Source organism: Lutra lutra, chromosome 3 (genome assembly GCF_902655055.1).
Source record: "Lutra lutra chromosome 3, mLutLut1.2, whole genome shotgun sequence".
NCBI classification, from domain to species: Eukaryota; Metazoa; Chordata; class Mammalia; order Carnivora; family Mustelidae; genus Lutra; species Lutra lutra.
The window spans coordinates 69,037,363-69,061,277 of record NC_062280.1 but is presented as its reverse complement, the minus strand read 5'-3'; the positions used below and the strand labels follow the sequence as shown (position 1 = coordinate 69,061,277).

The 23,915-nt window shown below is 42.0% G+C and overlaps 1 protein-coding gene across 2 annotated transcripts in view; it reads right to left on the bottom strand.

Annotated features, from left to right (window-relative positions):
• Positions 1–23,915, bottom strand: part of METAP1D (methionyl aminopeptidase type 1D, mitochondrial) — an 87,565-nt gene that overhangs the window by 54,619 nt on the left and 9,031 nt on the right. The window contains exon 1 of one of the 2 annotated variants that reach the window (XM_047722162.1): positions 1,446–1,570. The exons of the other annotated variant lie outside the window; for it this stretch is intronic. Coding sequence (XP_047578118.1) covers positions 1,446–1,494 — 49 coding nt within the window. The 5' untranslated portion in view covers positions 1,495–1,570. Of the gene's footprint in view, positions 1–1,445; positions 1,571–23,915 lie in introns of those variants that run through there. 2 annotated transcript variants of the gene reach the window in all.

Sequence of the window (23,915 nt, the reverse complement as noted above, 5' to 3'; positions counted from 1 at the left end):
GTTTTTTTAGTAACAGAACTAAATCAGTCTCGTAGATTAGTATAAACACAAACTTCTCTTGACTAGTTTGTGGCTCAATTCTTTTTCCCTTTCTCTTTACAGTAATAAAACATTTATATCACATAAATTACCGAGGGCTTCTTGGAATCGATTCCCTAAATTATTTCTCTCCCAAGGACAAAATGGGAAAGCTAGTCATTGTCCATTTTATAAAAGGAAACCAGACTTGAATTTTGCAAATCTTCAGCTCTCTTCTGATTGGGTACAGGTAAATTCTGACTTTTAAAGTATAGCTTATTTAAATAGCTCAAATTAAATAAACATAATATTATCTCTAGTAATTTATTACTAAGTCCTGACAAAATTAAAGAAAGCCCCCCCTTTCCATTTTCTCCATAGTCCTTATCACCTTCTAAAATACCCTGTGATTTACTTGTTGTTGTTTTAAAGATTTTATTTATTTATTTGACAGAGAGAGATCACAAGTAGACGGAGAGGAAGGCAGAGAGAGAGAGAGAGGGAAGCAGGCTTCTCGCTGAGCAGAGAGCCCGATGCGGGACTCGATCCCAGGACCCTGAGATCACGACCTGAGCCGAAGGCAGCGGCTTAACCCACTGAGCCACCCAGGCGCCCCTGTGATTTACTTGTTTATCGCCTCTCAATGCGAGCTCCTTTGAGGGGAGGGACTGTTGCCTGTTTTGTTCATTGATGAACTCGAAATGACTAGAACCATATCTGGCACATAGCTAGCCCCCAACAATAGTCTTAGAATTAATGAATTAAAAGTTGAACACATTAAGGAAACACTCTTAAATAAGGGTATTTATCTTATTTCTACTTATCTACTTTACCCTGTATTTCAGTATAGTAAGTTATTATACTGAAGATTACATATGCTTTTTTTTTTCCATCAACAACCCAAAAGCTTTTCCGCCCCCTCCACAACACCAGTTAAAATGCAAGAAGAAAAAGGTTTGATATTTCAGAGTTGAAGCAGATCTTAGAAACCACTTCAAACTGAGGTTTGAGCCTGCAGAATCCCCCAAGGAGCTTGTGAGCCTGCAGATTCCCAGGCCCCACGCTACACCTACTAATAACGAATCCCCATGTTCAAGTACTTCAGCATCTAGAAGGGTTAAAAAAAAAAAAAAGAAGAAGAAAAGATAAATTGATTAGCCCATGGCTGTGATCAGGATGCTGCTGGAACCAGGAAGCGGTGCGTATAAATCAAAATGTACTTGAGCTGAATTCTAAAGTATGAGCAGAAATGTGTTAGATGAACATCAGTGGCAGTATATGCATTTCACACAGAAAAGTGTTTTGTAAAATCTACAGGTGCTACAGCTTGAGGGAGGAGTGTCCATCACAAGATCAGAGAAGGTAGGTGAGGGTCAAAATACGAAGACCTTTCTGTTCTAAAATAAGGAGTTTAAATTTTATCTTAAAAACTGGGGGAAGCCAGGAGCTTCTGGGGGGGCTCAGTTGGTTGAGCATCTGACTCTTGATGATGGCTCAGGTCATGATCTCAGAGTCTTGGGATCGAGTTCCATGTTGGGCTCTGTGCTCATCGGGGAATCTGCTTGAGATTCTCCCTCCCTATACCTCTGCCCCTTCCTCCGCCTCTCTCTCTCTCAAAAAAAAAAAAAAAAAAAGAAAGAAAGAAAGAAAAGAAAAGAAAGAAATATACATTTCAGGAGTTGGGTGAAGCTCAGCTATCTTTCAACAAGCCCTCCAGGTGATTCTAATCACCTGGAGGTTGTTTAGAACCACGGGCATAGCCTGATCTCTTAACTCCAGAGGACAGTTAGCTTTGGGGAATGAAAAGATGACAGATAGACAGATAGATTAGACAGGAGTCTAAAGCCTAAAGCCATTGGCTGTCAACTAAGAGACATATCTAAGGTCACGTGACAAGTTACAACCAGAGTTAAGTTACCATTCTTCCTACAGTCTCCTGTTTGCTACCTCTATACAACATGCAAGTATCCCTTAAGGGAGCCCCTTAGATAAAGTAAAGACTTCTAATACAATCCATCTTATTTGTCGTACCTTAATATAACAAGATATCCTTCAAACTCTGACTGCAACTCATTATTGGAATCCTTGCATTCTCATAAATATGTCAATACCCATGAAGTCAAGTCAATCACCTTTGCCATCTGTGGCATGAAAGGTCCTCTTATTTCCCATTGCATATATTTATAACAACCTTTTTGCTTTTTTGCTTTTGTATCTTAATCACCACAGCAGGTCATACGCATAATAATCAGACACAAATGTTTAGGTCTCAATTACATTTACTGTCCTGAATCTTCTCATTCCAAACATCGTGTTCAGTGGCAATTGCATCTCCCCCACAGGACACTTCTTCATATTCAATGACACCAGAACCATTTAAAGGAGCTCTTCAAGGTTGGGAAGGAGTTATTTACAGCAGGTTTCTCTTTTTTTCCTTAAGTTTTCATCTAGATTCCAGTTAGTTAACATACAGTGTAATGGATGCTCAGTTAAATTTCTATTTTCTTACATAAAAAACTTGAATTTTCTCCTAGAGGTTTTTTATTCTCCCTTCTAATTACTACCTTATCTTGTCTTGGGTTAATATTAAAAGGTTCTCCCTTATATCCAAATATTAAATCTACTCTTGGCAAGATGACTAAATTTTACTCATTTAGCAAATAATTGTTTAGTTCTTACCCTCTTGTGTATTTATTGGGGAGGGAGGAATTACTTATACACATTTCCTGCTCTAGCAGTCTCGAAAATCCAGTAGCATGCCAAGGTTAGTGTGAAAACCATTACAAATATAACAGCTCGTGATTCACAGTAAGTGACTATGGAAGAAAAGATGGACTCAGTCCATCTCATCCCATCCAGGCTCATCCCATTCCAACCTCTAAGTGGTCTTCTGTACTGCAGAGACTGGATCGCTAAAAACTACATTTCCCAGATTTCTCTGCATACAGGTTCTACATTTGAATTTGGCTCTACCAATTAGATGCTCTCATGGGATGTCTGAAGGAGGAAGTATGGTGAAGGCCTCATTCCTGTTGCTTCTGCTGTTCTTTTTTCTGCTGGAAATGTTGGGTTTTTCTGAGCAGTATTCTGTTGTACCATATTAGCTTTATAAGTACTGAGAAGCAGCTGGAAGTGGTGGACTAGTTCCACCTGCTTCCTTGGTGGGTCAGTTCAGGGGAGCTGTTCCCTATGTTGTTCCTGTAAGCCCAGCCTACAGGCTGTTTCTTTAACCTCCCAACAATTAGGAACACTTTCAATCTCTACACTAAAAGCATTTCTACTTGAAATAGCTAGATTGACCTCAGTTTTCTGCAACTTAACTCCAACTAGTGGGTTCCAATATTGGTAGAAAAAAGGAAGGGAGGAAGGAGGGGAGGCAGACTGACAAGATCACAACTATTAGGGAAGATCAAGAGAGGCTCAACAGAAAAGGTGGTTTCTGACATAGTCCTTGATATATAGACGGTATTTTGAAAAAAATGAAAGGGAAGGGAATAGCACACTAGACTGAAAGTAAAGTGTGAACAAATGTATAGAGTTAGGAAAGCCCGGGTACATTAAGGTTTGAGTGGTCTGGTTTTTGTTGAAGTATGTTTATTTGGAAGAGTAGAATAAGACCATACTCTGGAAGATTTTAAGTGCTTAGGGTAAAGAGTTTAGATTTAATTCCACAAATTATTAAAGTTTTTGAGTGGGGGAATGCCAATATTAGAAATGACTTCTTAGGGAAATTGGAATGGGGAATCAGGAAATGGTACACTTAGGAGGCTATTATAAGAGGATGGATGAGAAGTAGTGTGAGATTAAACCTCAGTGGTAATTTGGGCAATGTAAGAAAGGGGATGGACACAAGAGACTGCAGAGGTATAATTTACAGAACTTGACAACTGATTAAATATATACAGACTAGGGGAGAGTAGGCAAAGATAATTCTGAGGACAGGGGTGCCATTGACAGAAAGAGGGAGCACCAAGGTGGGGGGATGAGTTGGTTCTGGTCTGGGGAAGACTTAATTTGGCTTTGGGTTTACTGAATGTGAAGTAGTAGCAGGACCTTATGTGAGGGTGTCTAGAGAGCATTTGAAAAGGCAGGGTCAGTCCTGACAAGAGAAGTCAACCATATTGACTCCGGAAACTTATCTCATTATCTGTGACACTTTATCTAAAGAATTAACTAAAAAGAAACTAACTATAAAGGCTTCCTACTCCTCTAGCTACTCCTCATTCTCTTTTGTAGGCTTTCCTTCCCTGACCACCCCTTACAAATCAGTTTTCCTTCGGGTTCCATTCTCACTACTCTTCCTGATAGCCTACCACCTTCCCCTGGGGAACTTATATTGTCAACACATGTTCATGACTTCCAACTCAGCATCTCTAACCCAGATCCCTCCCTAGAGCTCTCCTTATCTGTTTATCTCTTCTGCTTACTAGAATCTCTCCTTGGCTGTCTCTAGGCACTTCAGACTCACCATGTCCCAAATTAGACTGATCAGATTTGCCTCTAAAGCTGATCCCTACTCCAGTGTTCCCAATGAATGGCACCATAATCCACTCAACTGCCAGAAATAGATGCTGTAAATCAGTGGGTTATCCACAACTTATCCTTTTCTATCACCACCATCTCCAAATCCAATCTAACCAATTTGTGAGTCTACCACACAAATATCTACTAAAACCATTCACTTCTCTCCATCCCCCAATATACTGGGCCAGGCCACTATAATCTTTACCCCAAACAGCTATAATTACTTCTCTATTGTTCTTTCAGTTTCTAGAGTCATCATCCTGCAAATCATTTTGCTCCTTGAGGCCAGTGGGCTCTTTATACCATGCAAATTTTTACATGTCACTCCCTCACTTACGATTTCTCACTTGACTTCCTAACTGCCATTATTGATAAAACCTAAACATCATACTTGTGTTGGCTAGCTTTTGCTCTGTCAAAGTACCCCTAAATTAGTGACTTAAAACAACAAACTTTATTTCTCATGACTCTTTGGGTTGGCTGGGCAGTTCTTCTGGTCTGGGCAGGCTCAGCTGATTTCTGTGGTAATCAGCTAAGGGCTCTGCTGAGACCGAGATGACCTCACACCCATGTCTAAAGGTTGGCTCAGCATTAGCTGGGAGACGGTAAAGACTCAAACATGTGTCTCTCATCATCCAATGGGAGAGCTTGGGATCATTCATATATGGTAGTCAGAGTTCCCAGGAGAAGGAAAGTAAGCTCCAATATACCAGTACTTTGCAAAAGCCTCTGCTTAGGTCATCCCAGTAGCCAAAGAACTTACATAGTCAAGCCCAAATTCAAAGGGTAGAGAAACAAAAGTTGACCTTTTGATGGGAAGGGCTTTGAAGTCACACTACAAATAACATACATACAGAAAGGGGAAGAATTTGTAGCCTTTTGCAATCTACCGCATACTTGTATTTTACAAACATTTTATGATCTGGATCTGATTACCTCTTATGCCTCACCCTGTTAAAACCTGACCCTTGTACCAGGACTCCCATCTACTTCAAACATAACAGGCTCTTTTCCTTTTAGGTCTTTGTACACGTTGATCTTGCACCTTGAATACTCTTTCACTTCATTACCATTTACCCTTCAGGTCTCCTCTTAAATATCACCTTCTTTAGGAAGTCTGCTTTGATCCCCTAAGACTGGGTTAGGTGCCCTTCCACCGTGCTTCACAGACTCCGTGCTTACCCCATCACAGCACTTAACGCATGTAATGCTGATACTGTGTCTGTCTCCTATCTGTCTATACTCTCCACTACATTGTAAGCTCCCTGAAAACAGGGACTAGGTCTTCCTTATCAGTGAAGCCCCATGCACAGTAAGGAACTGATAGATTCCTGACCAATGAAATTACCAGGTATGAAGTATTAGGACGAAAAAAAGTAAAGTAAGGAATAAGAGAATAAGGAATATGGACGAAACGTGATTCATGGGTAAATCAGTTTTCAGAGATTAACACTGTGGGGCACCTGAGTGGCTCAGTCAGTTGAGCATCCAATTCTGGGTTTCAAGCTCAGGTCGTGATCTCATGGATTGTGAGATCAAGCCCCGTGTCAGGCTCCGTGCAAGGTGCAGAGCCTGCTTGAGATCTTCTCACTTTGCCCCTCCTCCGACTTGTGTGTGCACTCTCTCTCTCTCAAATCAATGAACAAATCTTTAAAACCCACACAAATCTTTTTTTTTTTCTTTTAAGATTATTTATTTATTTGACACAGAGAGAGAGAGCACAAGCAGGCAAAGAGGCAGTCGGGGGGCAGGGAACAGAGGCTCCCCACTGAGCAGAGAGCCTGACGCGGGGCTCGATCTCAGGACCCTGAGATCATGACCTGACCTGAAGGCAAAGGCTTAACCTGCTGAGGCACCCAGGCACCCCAACAAACAAATCTTTTAAAAACAAAACCCCGAAGATGAACACTGTTACCTTAGCAGGATTTAAGAGAAAAATAAAAAGCTTTGCAGAAAAACTTGAGATCTCTTAGCTTTCATCATATTAGAGGTGGTAAGACCCTGAGAACCATTCAACAAGTCTGGGTAAAGGAAAAGGACAGAAAATTAGATGAGGGTTACCTCTCCAGAAGAAATTATGAAACTGAAGTAAAATTAAAATCTGACACATACCAGGGCAGTATTTCTGGCCAACATGCACCAAGATTTATATCAGAAATCAATAAAGAGGGGTGCCTGGGTGGCTGAGTTGGTTAAGTGTCTGTCTGCCTTCAGCTCAGGTCATGATCTCAGGGTCCTAGGATCGAGTCCCACATCTGGGTCTCTGCTCAGACTACTTCTCTGTGTCCCTCTACTCCCACTCATTGTCTCTCAAATAAAATCTTTTAAAAAAAGATTTTTTTAAAAAAGATTTTATTTATTCATTTGACAGACAGAGGTCACAAGTAGGCAGAGAGGCAGACAGAGAGAGAGGGGAAAGCAGGGTCCCGGCTGAGCAGAGAGCCCGATATGGGGCTCGACCCCAGGACCCCGAGATCACGACCCGAGCCGAAGGCAGAGGCTTAACCCACTGAGCCACCCAGGCACCCCTTAAAAAAAGATTTTTTAAAAGTCAGTAAAAATGGTGAACTGAACATGCATCATCTACTTTTACTGCTTCTCTTGTAGATTAAAGCATGAAACTTTAAGACCAGATAGAATATTGGCAGCCAGGCCTCTACCTTTCAGGCAGAAGATAAGCAGAACCTCCTCTGGATACGCTGAACAGCCTAGGAAAAAAGACCTGAAGATACTGACTCTTGATATTGATTCCCCAGGGGAACGACCAACCAGATCACTCCACAGCTCAGAGCTGACCCATAGCAACCCACCCTCCACCACTCGCTCAGAGCTTCCGCTCAGTCTGCCTTATTTTTACTTTTTATTCTGAAATAATTTTAGACTTACAGAAAATAGTTCAAAGGGAAACAAAAGTACAGAAGGTTCCTATATATCCTCCAACCAGCTTAATGTAATGTTAACATTTTATAGAACCATGGCTTTATCATCAAGAACAGGAAATTAACGTTAGTACATAAAATATGGATAGTTAATAACTATTACATATAATACTAAACATAATTAACTAAAGTATAGACCTTATTTGAATTTCACCAATTTTTCCACTAATACCCTTTTTTCTCTTCCAGGATCCAATCCAGTTTTCCACACTGTAATTAGTTATTAAGCCTCTCTGGTCTTCTACAATCTGTGACAGTTTCTGTCTTTCCTTGTCTTTCATGGGCCCACTCAGCTTTTTAACCCCTCCACCCCCCCACCCCCGCTCACAGAGAAGAAAACAACTGTGGATTTCCAGATATCTGAGAAACCCTATGAAGATAAATACCACACAAACAAAAGGAATGAAGGAACGAAGGAAGGAAGGGAGGAGGGAAGAAGGAAGACAGGCAGACTCAGAGGAAACAGGACACACAGAGAAGAAAACTTCAAGAAAACTATTAATAACATGCTCAAGAAAAATATGGCAACCACGAAACAGGAACAGAATACTATTTAGAAAATTTTCAGGCACGCAAGACATACTCTTAGAGATTAAAAAATACTACAAAAAAACTGTAAGACCTCAACTGAAGGGACAGAGAATAAACTTGAGGCACTATCCTGGAATGACAAAGTCCAGGTGGGAGCTGGGCATTAAAAGAAGAACCACGCAAATGAACATATGTTTTTAAAATGTGGTATGTGGGGCACCTGAGTGGCTCAGTTGGTTAAGCGCCTGCCTTTGGCTCAGGTCCTGATATCGAGGTCCTGGGATCAAGCCCCATGCCAGGCTCCCTGCTCAGCAACGAGATTGCTTCCCTTCTCCCTCTGGCTTTCCCCCTGCTTGTGCTTGGTCACTCTGTCAAATGAATAAATAAAATCTTAAAAAAAAAAAAGTGATATATGTTATAAAGGAGAAGCACGGACCACCACATTGAGAGAATATACTAGAGGGTAGAATATGGGGGGGTAGGAGAGGGGATCAGGAACTTCCTCAGATGAACTAAGACCTCAAGAATGAGCAGACATTAGCCAGATAAAAGTGAGGAAAGAACAGCTCAGCATAGCAACAGCATATGCAAAAATCCTAAGGAGGAAACGGTTTAGGGAATTAGAACACTTGAAAAGCAGGCCGGTAGACAGAAGTGGAGGGACTGGAGAGCTGGGATGATAAGACAAGGCCAGTGGGCATTAGAGGTCAGGAGTTTCATGGAAAGCCAACAAGAAGTTCTAAGGGGGAGCAAAATGATCCAGTATGCTATTTATTTATTTATTAAAAGATTTTCATTTTAAGTAATCTCTATACCTAATGTGGGGCTCAAACTTACAACCCCAAGATGAAGAGTCTCACGCTCCACCGACTGAGCCAGCCAGACACCCCCCCAGGGTGCTTTTTAAAAGGCCACTTGACTGCAAAGTGTAAGTAGCTGAATGGCTGATATCACAGTCCCTCTCATCTTATAGCTGTGTCATAATTTGCTTAATCATTCCTCGGTTTTACTGGACATTTACAGCGTTTCCAGTTCTTTGTTAATGGAAGCAATGCTGGAATAGACATCCTTGAACCTATATCTGTGCCAACATCTCTGGTTATTTTCTGAATATAGATTCCTAGAGGTAGAATTAAATAATTGAGTTAAAAGGTATGACATTTTCTGGCCATTTTTTAAAGTTGTTTTTTGAAAATAGATATTTTGATTATTAAATATGAAAAAAGTGGCTATCCATCTATTCAGTTAAATGATAGCCACAGATGATAAAAAGATGAAAAACTTTATATTTTTATGTAAAAGATACCCCCATTTATTTTTTTTTTTTAAAGTGGTAAGCACTTGAGTCCCCAAAATCAATACTGTTCAACTTCTTGATTGGGATGAGCCACATTTTTAAAAAAAAACAACCTGACAGCAAGCAGGCCGTGCTTGGGAATCAAATGACTACATATTTGGGACATCCTAAAATAGTCTCTATGTAATGTAATCTTCCAAGGGTATATCTATTTGTGGTTGTACTTTTTTATAACAATACATTTTTTTGGTGTTGTTAAAAATACACTCACAAATCTGAAAGAAATGCTTTGTCAGACCATGTTTCTCCTGATGTGTGTGTTCTACTCTGCCAAGCAGAGCTGTAGTTCTGCTCTCCCCATTTTCTCTTCTGTTCTCTCCCTTGTGGGCTCCTTCACAAGCAAATGTACCTCTTGCATCTCCTCTCAACCAGCGGCATCACCAAACACAGGCTCCTTTCACCTTTTTACCTCCTTCCTGCGTATTCTGTCTCTAGGTACACAAACCTCCTCACCTTCAAGTTCTTACGTATTTATTTTCTCTTCTAGGATGTGAGCCTTTCCCTCTTTTTCTCCCACATCCCTTCACCCTCACTTTAGGCTTCCCTCGGACGCCTTGGCCCTCCCACCTCTCCTCTCAATCACTGACTGGGACAACTCCTGCCCTGGGTCCTAGTTCAGGGAAATCTGCCGAAGTGACTGAGGGAATAATTGGGGCAAGGGTGGGGGTGCTGATGCATGGATGCTGGGCACAAGGAGACCAGGTGGCCAGCCAGGGTTTCCCAGGCCACTGCGGCAGGAGGGGGTAGGCCTGAACTAAAGGATGGGGCCGCCAAAGCAGAAGACCGAGGCCGAGTCCTGCTGCTCGACAGCCGGAGTGCATACACAGAAGCCACTAGAAACGCTCTGTGGCCTGGATGGGGTCTGAGAGTTGCCAGTTGGCCATACTGACCTAGACAGCCAATTAAGCTGTGTTCAAGGTCTGCTGAACAGAACAGTCTTTTAAACTAGGCTAAATCCCCTGTTAAGAGTTGCTGATTTTTCTCCCCGTAAATCTTCCAGATTTACAGTCATAGGAAGAACTGAAAGACAAATCAAGCAAGGGTACTGAAAAATCGGACACACACCCAACATTAGAGTTACTGTGCTTTTGGAAACAAACCAGGTATTTGGTGAACACTGAGGGATCTAGTAGGTATGCTTGATGAGAATCTGTACTGGGAAGAAATTTAAGATCAAGGTCAGGAATGATTAATATGCATGCAGGAAGTCATCAACATTTAAGCATAAGCAGTATGAATCTCATTAAGTCTTCAATCACTTCCTATTGCCTGAAGGAACTGGTGGTAGTCTAATGATGAAAGCCGTAACATTAAAGTAGAAAACAGTAATAGAAAATGAATCTGACCCTTAGAAAAGGAGCTAGTACAAAGGACCCGTCCACCTGAGCCACTTTGTAAGACTCTCCGAAGCAGCTGTGGTTTTTTTCTTTAACATGCACTGTCTCCTCGTCCCCTAAGCTAGAAGCTTTTGCTGAAAAGTGACTGCTGAAAGAGACATTCGAGGGCTTTCTGCTTTCCTTTTTTTAAATCTAGGTAATTGATAATCTTTCACACGCTTCCCAACGGGCCATCATAAGGCTGTTTGTCATGTTGCCTGCCACGGCTGCTATCCGCAGAGAAGGGCACCTCCCTCCGCCCCAGCCTTCTCCTGCTGTGTCGCTCACTTACTTTTCTGATTGCTCAGCAATGCCCTGAACAGCTGCTATTCACAGAAAATAAAGTAGGGGAGAAATGACAGAAGACAACAGAGGAGCTTTTGAAATATCAATTCCTAGAGGGGCTGGTTTTCAGCTGTATCAGCCAGTTGGCAGTGAGTATGGTAAGGGTGTTCTTTTCATCCCTGACCTATTTTCATTTGATCTTATAGGGAAATCATAAACTTACTGATGGCAGAGACAGAGAATGATGCCCCAAATTCAGCATTATCACACTGCCTAAGAGAAGGATAAACGAGAAAGGATAAACAAGAGTGTGCTATAGAGACTCCAAGTACAAGGGACAAAAGGACCTCAAGGTTAATTTTCCTAAGTTAATATTTCAGTAATTTATAAGCTTTTTCTGTGGATGTGGTAGAAGTTTTTTAAGATCATGGTTGTATTACCAGTAGCCCTTCTTAGGGGAAAAAAATCATTTTAGGAATGCCTACTCTTTCTATCAAAATAAGATTGTAATTGACTTTCACTTTCTTCTTTACGTATCTTCATAATATCTTAATACTACCACTACAAATAGTTAGTAAGGGCTGATTATGTGTCACATGCTGTGCTAAGAGCCAATGGTACATGGTCCCCAATGACCTGGCCTCCTGGCGTTTGCACCCTGGTCTGCCACTGTGCTGTTCTTTTTTTACTTTTTTTTTTTAAGATTATTTATTTATTTATTTGACAGACAGAGATCACAAGCAGGCAGAGAGAGAGGGGGAAGCAGACTCCCTGCTGAGGAGAGAGCATGATGCGGGGCTTGATCCCAGGAACTTGAAGGCTGAAGGCAGAGGCTTTAACCCACTGAGCCACCCAGACGCCCCCACACTGTGCTGTTCTGTGTGACTGACAGCATATGGCAGAAGTGATGGAAGTCACTTCTGAGATTAGGTTATCAAGGACTGTGGTTTCTGTCATGTGCACTCTGATTCTCTGTCTCTCAGATCACCAGTTCTAGAAGAAGCAGGCTGCCACGCTGTAAGCAGTCCTCTGTGTAAAGACAGAGGTGGAAAAAATGGGAAGTCTCCCCAAGTAACTGAGGCCTGCTGTGAGCCATGTGAATGAGCCTAGAAACAGGTCTTCCAACCCCAAACAAGTTGTGAGATGACTGTATCTCCAGCCAACAGCTTAACAGCAACCTTCTGGGAGGTCCAGACCTAGGGGCATCCAGCTAAGCCACACCCAGGTTCCTGGCCCGCAGAAACTGTGACATGATAAGTGTTTGTTGTTTGGGATAACTTTTTCTTTTCAAAGATTTTATTTATTTGACAGACAGAGATCACAAGCAGACAGAGCAGCAGGCGGGGGGTGGGGGGGGAAGCAGGCTCCCTGCTGAGCAGAGTATGATGTGGGCCTAGATCCCAGGACCCTGAGATCATGACCTGAGCCGAAGGCAGAGAGGCTTAACCCACTGAGCCACCCAGGCGTCCCTGGGATAACTTTTAACATGGCAATAGGTGACTCATACCACTGCTCAGGCATTATTTTTTAAATCCTCAGAACAGCCTAGTAAGGTCGGTACTTGTCTCATCCTGATTTCAAAAATGAAGAAACTGGAGGCATTCGATTTGGGTTGAGCGGCCACCTCTTGGTTTCAGCTGGGGTCATGATCTCAGGGTCATGGGATCCAGCCCTGGGGTGGGCTCTGCACTCAATGGGGAGTCTGCTTGAGATTCTCTTTCTTCCTCTGCCCCTCCCCAACCCTGTCTTCATGGAAATTACATTCTGATTATGAGAAACAGACATAAATACATGAAAGATAGAGACTTGTGTTATGGAGAAAATACAGGGTGATTAGGCCCTACCGCTAAGGTGATGTTTGAGTAGATAATAAAAGAAATGAATTTGTGAGCAGTGTAGATATCTCAAGGAAGAGTGTTAACACGCAGAAGGATGGCAAGTGTGGAATGTGCTGGACGTGTTCAAGGAATATCAAGGAAGCTACTGTGACTGAGAAGGATAGCTTGGGAGGATGATGTGTCTGGAAGTCGAATGATGAAAGTGCTTGAAGGAGGACAAGTAGTCAACTGTGTCAGGTGTTGCTGGTAGTTCTCATAACATATGGGCTCTTGGGATTTAGTGATTTGATTTTTTTTTTTTAAGAGAGAAGTGATGGAATCAGAGGATCTACTTTTTAAAAGTAATTTAAGAGAAATTAAAAATGGGAGTATAGACTGTTTTTTGGTTTTGCTCAGAAGTGGAGTTGAGAAATGGGTAGCTAGAGGAAGACACTGGCTAAAGTTAGATAAAGTTAAATGTTTTGTTTTGTTTTTGAAACAATTGCAAACTTACAGAGAAGTTGGAAGTATAAAAATACAAAGACTTTTTTCCGCTGAATTCAGGTCAGCAATTCCCGAGAATTGCAATTCTCACCATCACTCTTTAATGCATATTTACACTGAACAAGAACATTATTATACATGGCCAGAATATAATCATCAAAATTAGAAAACTTTATCAATACATTATCACCATTTAATTCTCAGACTCTAAGTTTTCCCACTTGTCCCCAAATGCCCTTTTTAGCAAAGGGATCCAGTTTAATTAGGATCAGGGCTTCCATCTGGTTGCCTTGTTTCTTTTGTCCCCTTCAGACTGCAGTAGTTGTTAGTCTTTTCGTGACTTTCATGATCTTGACACCTTTGAAGATGGCAGACCAGTTATTTTGTACAATGTCCCTCAGTTTGGGTTTATCAGATGTTTGCTCGCGGTGATTTCAGGTTCTCTTAGCTTTGGCAGGGAAATCGCAGAAGTGACGTGCAGATCTTAGAGCACCTACTCAGTTTTTATTATATAGTCATTAAACTTCCAATTCTTTCATTTATTTAGTTCCCATTTTATTTAGTGGATTATAAGCTGTTACTATCATTTATTTTGGTCCTTACATTGTCCCTGATTTGGCCAGTGGCAGCTCAGTTCCTGCTGGTTTCTGTGTTTTCACATGTCCTCCTCCTTACTTGATTACTTCATTCTTTGATTACTTTCTGGAACAGAATATGCCAGGCCTGTCTGTTATCTCTCCCACAGCTCTGGAATCAGCCATTTCTCCAAGGAGCCTTGTTGGGTTTCTTTATTTCTTTCTTTCTCCCTCCTTCCCTTCCATCCTCCCTCCCTTCCTTCCTTCCTTCCTTCCTTCCTTCCTTCCTTCCTTTCTCTCTCTTTCCTTCTTTCTTTCTCACTCACCCTCCCTCCCTCCTTCCCTCCCTCCCTTCCTTCCCTTCCCTTCCCTTTCCTTTCTTTTTAAGAGGAAAGTGGCATTTTGAAGCTAAGGGCGAGCAGGTGAGCTCATTGCCATTAGTGTTTTAACATCAATGAGAGTGGGCCTTCTCAGTGGACAAAACTTTGGGCTTTCCCTTTCTCTCTTTCCTTTCCTTTCCCTTTCTTTCTTCCTTTCTTCCTTCCTTCCTTTCTTTCTTTCTTTTCTCTTTCTTTCTTTCTTTTTTCCCCCTAGAGACTTATTTATTTGAGAGAGAGAGAGCACAAACGAGAGGGGGCAGAGGGAGACCAAGAGAGAATCTCAAGCTAACTCCCGAGTTGAACTCCCGATGCAGGGCTCTGTCTCATGACCCTGAGATCACAACCTCAGCCAAAGGACGCTTAAGTGACTGAGCCACCCAGGTCCCCCAAATTATGCACTTTAAATAGGTGAACTGTATGGTCTGTGGATTATATTTTGATAAAGTTTTTTTTTCTTTTCTTTTCTTTCTTTCTTTTTTTTTTTTTTAAGAACTAAAAGCCTCCATACTTCTCTACAGCCACCACCATCACTTTTAATAAATTCCCTCCATTGCTAAAATTTGGTCTAAGTCACCATGACTTCCTAGGAGCCAAATTCACTGACCTTTACTGAGCCATCCACAAACTTCCTCCCAATACTCTTTTCCTGGCTAGGCTCTTAGTTTCTGCGAATTCCTGTTCTGCTTTGGCAACTCCTCTCCTCCTATAAGTCCCGTTTCAACCACCAGAGCCTGTGGATTTCTCCCCTGCATCATTCCTCCTGCTTCCATCTCTCCCCCTCCTTCCCGTAGTTACTGAATTAGTTCAGGACCCCCATCTCTCTGTTTCTGCCAGTTCCTCCCAACTGACCTGCAATGGTTTTTCCTTTCCACTACATCCAGAACATCACCAACAGCACAATGTGAACAAGAGACCCCACTTTACATATTTATCAAAAAAACTTCTGCTGCCCATAAGATAGGCCCTCAGCTGGCTCTCAGGGTTCTCCATGACCTAACCTGTATTGCTAATCATCTCCTATAACTCACCTACACAAACAGGCAGCTCTAGCCCAACACTCCATTCTAGAGCCTTCTAACCATCCCTTGATTTTTCCTGTATCCGTATGGTTTTCCTAAAACCGCCCTGCCTTATGCCCTTAGGAATGGCCCCTCCCCCAGGCTCCCTGTTGACCGCCTGAGGCATCTGTCAAGATGCAATTCAACCATCCCTTCTTCTGTTAAGTGAGCACTCCCCCTCCAAATGAGCTTTCCTTCCTCTTATTCTCAGAGCCCTGTTGTTTTGCACCGTTAACTGTATTACACTGCTTCCTTCAATTAAATTAGAAACTGTAGTTTCTATGAGCCCATTTAGAAGTCACCTCCATCATGAAACTGCATGAAACTTACCCCCAAACCTTCCAGTTCTCTCACTCTTCATTCCCATATACCTGTTTTTTTACCTCGCTGATAATTCTCTTAGAACTCCTTTCTCCCCCACAAACTATCAACCTCTTCTCTTTTTACTGCTATACATTAGATTATTCATTCATTATAATAGTAATGGGCCCAGAAACAAACGAAATACACAGGCTCCATATCCTTAGGAAACTTATAGCCTACGGCAGACTCTAGAATTCATTAAATCAATCCCTCTCTTGCCAACCACCCACTTCTCTTACTCCCTGGTCTTTCCAGGGCATCCAACTGGAAAACTCCAGTCAATTCCACTATCTACCTTCACTCATTCATACACACAAGATGATACCCATTCGGAGAAAATCACGCAATGGCAATGAATGGGGCCATTACAAATATACTCTCTCTAATTTCACTTGGATCTCAACATTGCTGGGCAATCCTTCTATTACCTCTTACCAGTTTCCTCACCTATTTCCCAATCCCCTACCTCACTTCACCTCCGATCTCTGCAAACAGGTACAGAAGGAAAAAGTCACTGGAGGGATGAGGAGTTCCTTCAATTTTCTGTTCCCTCTTTCACTTGAAGAACTATCTACATGCATATCATTTCCTCCAACCCTAAAGGAGATGTCTAGTATCTTCATCTCTTCTTACACATGGACTCAGCTGTCTCCTTCAGCTGGCCCCCAAATCCTGTATATTTACTGGAAAAAGTAGCTGGCTCCAACCCCCTCTCTGGCTACTCCCTAGTTCTTACCCTGCTTGCTTACCATATTAAACTAGTGAAGCTCCCAGAGGCTGCGGAGATTCTCACCTCCATCTCTGCCTTTGGACACCCCCTCTGTCTCAAGACTCCTTCATCTGACTAGACCCTCCTTGCACAGCAAGACTCAATCCAGTCTTCTCCTCTGTGAAGCTGGGGAATCCTCGGTCTATACTGGGTGATCCCATTGCACCCTTTCCTCACCTCTGTCTGTGTCTCTATCTTACTCTGTTGCAGTAACTGACTTACATTTCAGATTCCCCTGAAAGAGTGTGAAATCATAGAGGAAAAGAACATGGATTCCAAGTCTATGACAGTGTTAGTGTCACCATTCTTCATTCTCTAGATTCCTTTTGTGTTTCCACAACCATGTGGATCAAACCTCTCTCCCTGTTAATTTGTATACTACTGCTTTGTGATCAGAGAATGTAGTTCATATCATTTTTTCTTTCTAGAGCTTTTTGAGGTTTTAATGGTATAACATCAAATTTTATCCAATTTCATGTGTATTTGTAAAAACAATCTTTAATCCGAGGTATCAAATTTAATATTAAATCAGATTTACTAATTATAACATTTTGAACTTCAGTAAACTTATTACGTCTACTTAAATTGCCAAATTAGAGGTATGCTTAAGTTTCCCACTATGATCGTGGTTTTATCCTTTTGCTTTTAACAGCTCTTGCTTTATGAATTTTAACATGTTATTTGATTCATAAAGATTCATTATTAATAACTATATCGAAACAACATTAACTTGCCACTTTTTGTTCATTCATTCAAAAAATCTTTTGCTTATTATGTGTCAGGCACTGTTATAGGTACCTGGGATACATTGGGAAAAAAAACAAACAAAACTCCTCTCCTTATGGAACTTGCATTCTGGTGGGGGAGATGAGCAACAGCAACAAAAATGACAAATAAGTAAATCATACAGTGTGTTAGAAAGCATTAAGTGCTATGAGTAGGGCCTTATAGGCTATTAGAAGGACTTTGGCTTTTACTCTGAGTAAAACAGGTTTTGAACAAAAGAGTGACATGATCTGACTTTTTTTTTAGATTTTTATTTATTTATTTGACAGACAGAGATCACAAGTAGGCAGAGAGGCAGGCAGAGAGAGAGGAGGAAGCAGGCTTCCTGCTGAGCAGAGAGCCCGATTCGGGACTCGATCCCAGGACCCTGGGATCATGACCTGAGCCGAAGGCAGAGGCTTTGACCCACTGAGCCACCCAGGTGCCCCTGACTGACATTTGTTAAAGTTCAGTCCGGTTGTAGTATTGAGAATCAAGTTGAGGAGGGCAAGGGTAGAAACTGGGCGACCAGCAGTGGGTTATTACAGTATCCTGGTAAGAAACAAAAGTGGTTCAACTCAGGGTGGTGACGGGGGGGGGGGGGGCGGTGACAAAATGCATTCTGGGTATATCTTTTTTTTTTTTTTAAAGATTTTATTTAGTTATTTGACAGACAGAAATCACAAGTAGGCAGAGAGGCAGGCAGAGAGAGAGGAAGGGAAGCAGGCACCCTGCTGAGCAGAGAGCCCGCCTCGGGCTGAGACCATGACCTGAGCCGAAGGCAGAGGCTTAACCCACTGAGCCACCCAGGCACCCCGCATTCTGGGTATATCTTAAAGGTAGATTAAACAGGATTTTTTGGCAGATTAGATACAGAGTGAGAAAAAGAAAGGAACTGGGGGGTGATTCAAAGGTTTATGGTCTGAGAAACTGACAGACAAAATTACCATCAACTAAGGGTAGGGAAGTTCTTGGAATGGAACAAATTTTAGGGAAGAGATTATAAGTGCAGTTTTGGAGTTTTGAACATGTTGATTTTGAGATGTCTATTAGACATCCAAGTGGAAATGTTCAGTAGGCAGTTGGATGTATGAGCCTAGAATTTAGGAGAAAGGTCTTGGCTGAAGGCATAAATATGCGACTTGATAAATTAATGGATCATAGGACTGATGAGGTCATTAAGGGAACGGTGAGTGTCCAGAGAGAAAAGGAACATGAACCTCTCTGTTCTGTCTGATGCTTTTTGCCCTAAATTCTCTTCTGCCCAATAGTAATATTGCTACTTTGCTTCTTTTCAATGAATATTTCTCTTTTGACAAACTTGACCTTGGGTTAATTTGCTAGCTCAAGTTCTCCTGGAAACCTGGTAAAAATGGAATGTCAACCACCATATTAAGTACTATCACTTGTGACAAAAATTACTCCAGATTGATAAACTTCATCGAGGCTATGAATAAATTTTAAGTAATCTGGCAAGAACCTATACTTTGTTGCGTGTGGTGACTCTAAGATTTACAGGAGATATGTACATGTACATGCCTGCATGTACTCCCAAGTGGCTCTTTGTGGGCCCTCTACTGAAAATTAGTTAAAATCAGTTATTGCTAGCTATTACATACTATAAACTGTTCCGGTTACCATTGCTGTATGACAAGTTAATCACAACTTGACAGTACAGAAGAAAAAAAAAGCCTAATAATTTATTATGCTCCTGGATTATTTGGGCCAAGAATTCAAAAATTAATGTCTAAGGTTGCCTGAGGTCTAAGGGCCTTAGTCAAGAAGACTTGAAGGCTGAGGATGACGTAGTGGTTGAAGCTAGAACCCTCTGAAGGCTCATTCACTCACATGTCTGGTGCCTGTGATCGGATGACTCAAAAACTAGGTCTCCTGACCAGACCATCTTCAAGAAGCCTCCCCAAATGGCTTGGCTTTCTCACAGTATGGTGGCCCCAGGGAAGTTGGGTTTTTTACAAGACAACTCAGGCTCTCAGCATGACTGTTCCAGTGAATAAGCCAAAAGCTGCATCTCTTTTCATCCCCTTTTATGACAGCCTTGGAAGTCACACAGCATCACCTCCCCCATTCTCTTTCAGTTGAAGCAGTCACAGGGCAGCCCAGGATCAGGGGAGTGGACATAGACCCTACTCTTCCATGGGAGGAGTATCAAAGAATTTTAATAATCTAAGGGAAATGCTTTTTTTCTTCCCCCCCAGATCACATCTTACTTCAGGAAATTAATGAAAGCCATGCATATTTTCTAGCAGAAATCTGCTTATATAGACAAAATTTTGCATATATCTGGGACGCTCATTCCTTGTCTCCCCATTGTATTCAAGAAACAGCCTTAGATTGTCACAACTGACACTTATCCCATGAGGAAGGACTCCTATGTCCACTCCCCCCAGTTCTGCGCTGCCTTGTGATTGCTTCAACCAATGGAGAACACCTGCCACAAGGAAAGGGGCATTTCTTTTATCCTTTTTTTTTTTTTTTTTAAAGATCTTATTTATTTGACAGAGAGAGAAACAGAGAGAGAGGGAACACAAGCAGGGGGAGTGGGAGAGGGAGAATCAGGCTTCCTGCCGAGCAGGGAGCCCCACACGGGATTCAATCCCAGGACCCTGGGATCATGACCTGAGTCAAGGCAGAGGCTTAATGACTGAACCACCCAGGTGCCCAGGGCATTTCTTATGCTAGGTGTTGTCACAGGTTCTCTCACTTAATTTTCGTTTGGCTTAGATGACTTTATACCCCGTCCTTTTTATAACAGATGAAGCAAGCAGAATTCAGAAAGTTTTAGTTATTTTTTAAATAGACTTAATTTTCATTTATTTTTACTTTTTTAAAAGATTTTGTTTATTTATTTGACACAGAGAGAAAGAGAGAGAGAGAGCGCATGCACAAGCAGGCAGAGCTGTAGGCAGAGGGAGAGGGAAAAGCAGGATTCCCGTTGAGCAGGAAGCCCAAATGCTGGGCTTGATCCTGGGACCCTGCAATCATGACCTGAGCCCAAGGCAGACGCTTTACCAACTGAGCCACCCAGGTGCCCTAGACTTAATTTTAGAGCAGTTTTAGGTTCACAGCAAAGCTAAGTGGAAAATTAAGTTACTTTTTTCCATTCATGTGATAACTCATAGAGACAGCATCCAAAATCAGATCTTTACCCAGTTTCCTTTCATCTTATATACACTGACTCTTTGAATAGTAAGAAGCTTATTTATTTATTTATTTATTTATTTATAAAGATTTTATTTATTTGACAGACAAAGATCACAAGTAGGCAGAGAGGCATGTGGGGTGGGGGAGGGGGGAAGCAAACTCCCCACAGAGCAGAGAGCCCGATGCGGAGCTTGATTCCAGGACCCTGAGATCATGACCTGAGCTGAAGGCAGAAGCTTAACCAACTGAGCCACCCAGGTGCCCCAAGAAGCATATTTATTGTAAGCACAGGATCTGACATTTCACTAGATACAAAAGTGAGTCTCTTGCTAGAGTGTGAATGACTAATAGTATGAGACTCAATTTGCAACAAGCTCTGAGAGATATTGAATTCTTTCTCACCTTATAATCTTCTACTCTAACATTAAGTTATAGTAAGAATTCCCTAAATTCATTTTGTAAAATGCTACTTCTGTCAATAGCTTTTGGTTTTCTACCTTGAATCTTGCAATCCTGCCTTCAGATTCTGTTTCAACGCTACATGATCCTCACATATATTTTCATATAATTAAAGAAGTAGATACACAGTTAAAAATAAATCCACATGGGGCGCCTGGGTGGCTCAGTGGATTAAAGCCTCTGCCTTCGGCTCGGGTCATGGTCCCAGAGTCCTGGGATCGAGCCCCACGTCAGGCTCTCTGCTCAGCAGGGAGCCTGCTTCCTCCTCTCTCTCTCTGCCTGCCTCTCTGCCTACTTGTGATCTCTGTCTGTAAAATGAATAAATAAAATCTTTAAAAAAAAATAAATAAATCCACATTATTCTAAACAACTCATTGGTCACTTCTGGAGGGTAAACTTGTTATTTAAAAACCAGTGAACAGGGGCGCCTGGGTGGCTCAGTGGGTTAAGCCGCTGCCTTCGGCTCAGGTAATGATCCCAGGTCCTGGGTTCGAGCCCCACATCGGGCTTTCTGCTCAGCAGGGAGCCTGCTTCCTCCTCTCTCTCTGCCTGCCTCTCTGCTTACTTGTGATTTCTCTCTGTCAAATGAATAAATAAAATCTTTAAAAAAAAAAAAAAAAAACAGTGAACAGGGGTGCCTGGGTGGCTCAGTGGGTTAAAGCTCAGGTCATGATCCCAGAGTCCTGGGATCGAGCCCCGCATCGAGCCCCGCATCGGGCTCCTCTGCTCAGCAGGGAGCCTGCTTCCCTTCCTCTCTCTCTCTGCCTGCCTCTCTGCCTACTTGTGTTCTCTGTCTGTCAAATAAATAAATAAATAAAATCCTAAAAAAAAAAACTGGTGAATAAAGAGAACAAATCAAGCATTTAACTTTCCAGGATGAGTTCTATCAGGGTAAATACTCGATGAGAAAGCTTCTCTCTGTAGACATTTTTCAACAATAAATCAAGAAGGAACGATGGAATTAAAATACTGCCATTTTGCAAACTCCAATGACCTAATGGAGCCAAGTAATGATCACCGGTGGCCTCTAACATCTCAAAAAACAACACCCTACGAAGTATTCTTCTCCCTACCCCACCCCCCAAAAAGTCTAACCTAAATCAGGTCAGGCCTTAGATCTAACAGTGACTTTACAGAGGAACATTTTAAATGACCCCATTAGATATACAATCCACAAAATTCAGAATGTGGAAAGCTCCATAGGGCAGACATACTAACCAGTTGCTTCAACAAATAAATTTCAAGGAAAAAAGTACCGAAAAGTGGGAAAGTAAACCTATAGGTTAAAAAAAAAAAATGTGACTTTTCTCTCTTGGCCATGTTGACATAACTGTTATCAGAATTCCCTTCTGTCCTAAACAACTAAATTAACTAGACAAAACATGAAGGAGCTATTTTTTAGCACTGGATATTGACCAATGCAAATGGTGAACCTTGAGGGTAAGCAAATACACAAAGTGAACCCAGACTGTCTCCAGTGTTCTGCCTGGGGAAACCATTCCAAATGGCGGCCTTTGGGAGGCGGAAGCTGAGCAGCCACAGCACCTCGCTGCTGAGTTAGGGAGGCAGAGATCTGGTTGCTGACGCTGCTGGAATCTGTGTGTCAGGGTACTGGAAGGGAGGCCCAAGGTCTACCAGACAGTTGCTGCTGTAGGCTGAGTGTGAACAGAGATTCTAGAGGTTGTGGGGCTGAGAGAAGTTGGAGTCCCAGCTCAAACAGAGTCGAGAGACCTCCCTGGGGCTGAAAAGGCATTCAACTGAGAAATCAGATATCACGCCTTAGGAGTAAGAATCACACATTAGCAGAGCAAAGGGGGGCAAAGTAAGACCTGGCTCACCATTTCTGCAAAGAAAATTTTATTGGAAAATAGCTACACTTATTTGTTTAGTACAATCTATGCAGCTTTTGCACTATATTGGCAAGTTGAAGAGGTGCAAGAGAGACCACACGGTCCACGAAAGCCTCAGATATTTACTACCTGGCCCTCTCTAGAAAAAGTTTGCTGACCTCTGCACTAGAGTAAGGGCTACACTCTAAGTCTAAGGGCAAAACAAACAGATTCACTCTTACGAAGAATAAAACTAAGGCTTGTGGAATCAAAAAGATTTGCCAGTAACTTAACTGCCTGTCAGAACAAAACTCAACATATTTAAAGAAAAACAACATAACCTGTACATGGAATTATTCATTATGTCCCATATATAATTCCACATTAGATAACATTTAAAGAAGCAGAAAAATGTGACCCACAGTCAAGAGGGGGAAAAAAAAGTAGCCCTCACCAGCGCCCACCCCAAGCCAGGGGTTCTCCACACACCCAGCATTCAGTGAGATGCACCAGGCACTGATGACAATGCAGTGGACAAGGACAGAGTGATGGTGGCCAGGCCAGACTGGGGCTAGTGCTTTTGGCCCTGTGCCTATCCACACAGACTTATTCAAATCAAATAGCTTGTATTTGTAGCTTGTATTTGTAGCTTGTATTTGTATAGTTGTTACGCTTTCAAGTAACTCCTCCCAGAATACTCTGGCTGCTCCAAATCCAGCTAATGCCACCACCAAGGCAAGTGGTAGTGCTCTGCAGTCAACAGCTAGTTTCTGTACAATCTTCTTATCCCTTCTGTATCTATTCTGTTTAAAGATTCAGGCCAAGAACATCTATACTACCCATTTTCTTTTTTTTTTTTTAAAGATTTTATTTATTTATTTGACAGACAGAGTTCACAAGTAGGCAGAGAGGCAGGCAGAGAGAGAGGAAGGGAAGCAGGCTCCCTGCTGAGCAGAGAGCCAGATGTGGGGACTCGATCCCAGGACCCTGAGATCATGACCTGAGCCGAAGGCAGCGGCTTAACCCACTGAGCCACCCAGGCGCCCCTATATTACCCATTTTCTAAATCCACGTCGAATGGCATCTAGACATCCAGTGTGACAAGGAAAACAAAGGTCTTCAGCAAATCTACTAATTCCACACCTTATTGACACAGAAAATGCTGAAGATCCCAAATTTTTTTTTTTAAGATTTTTTTATTTTT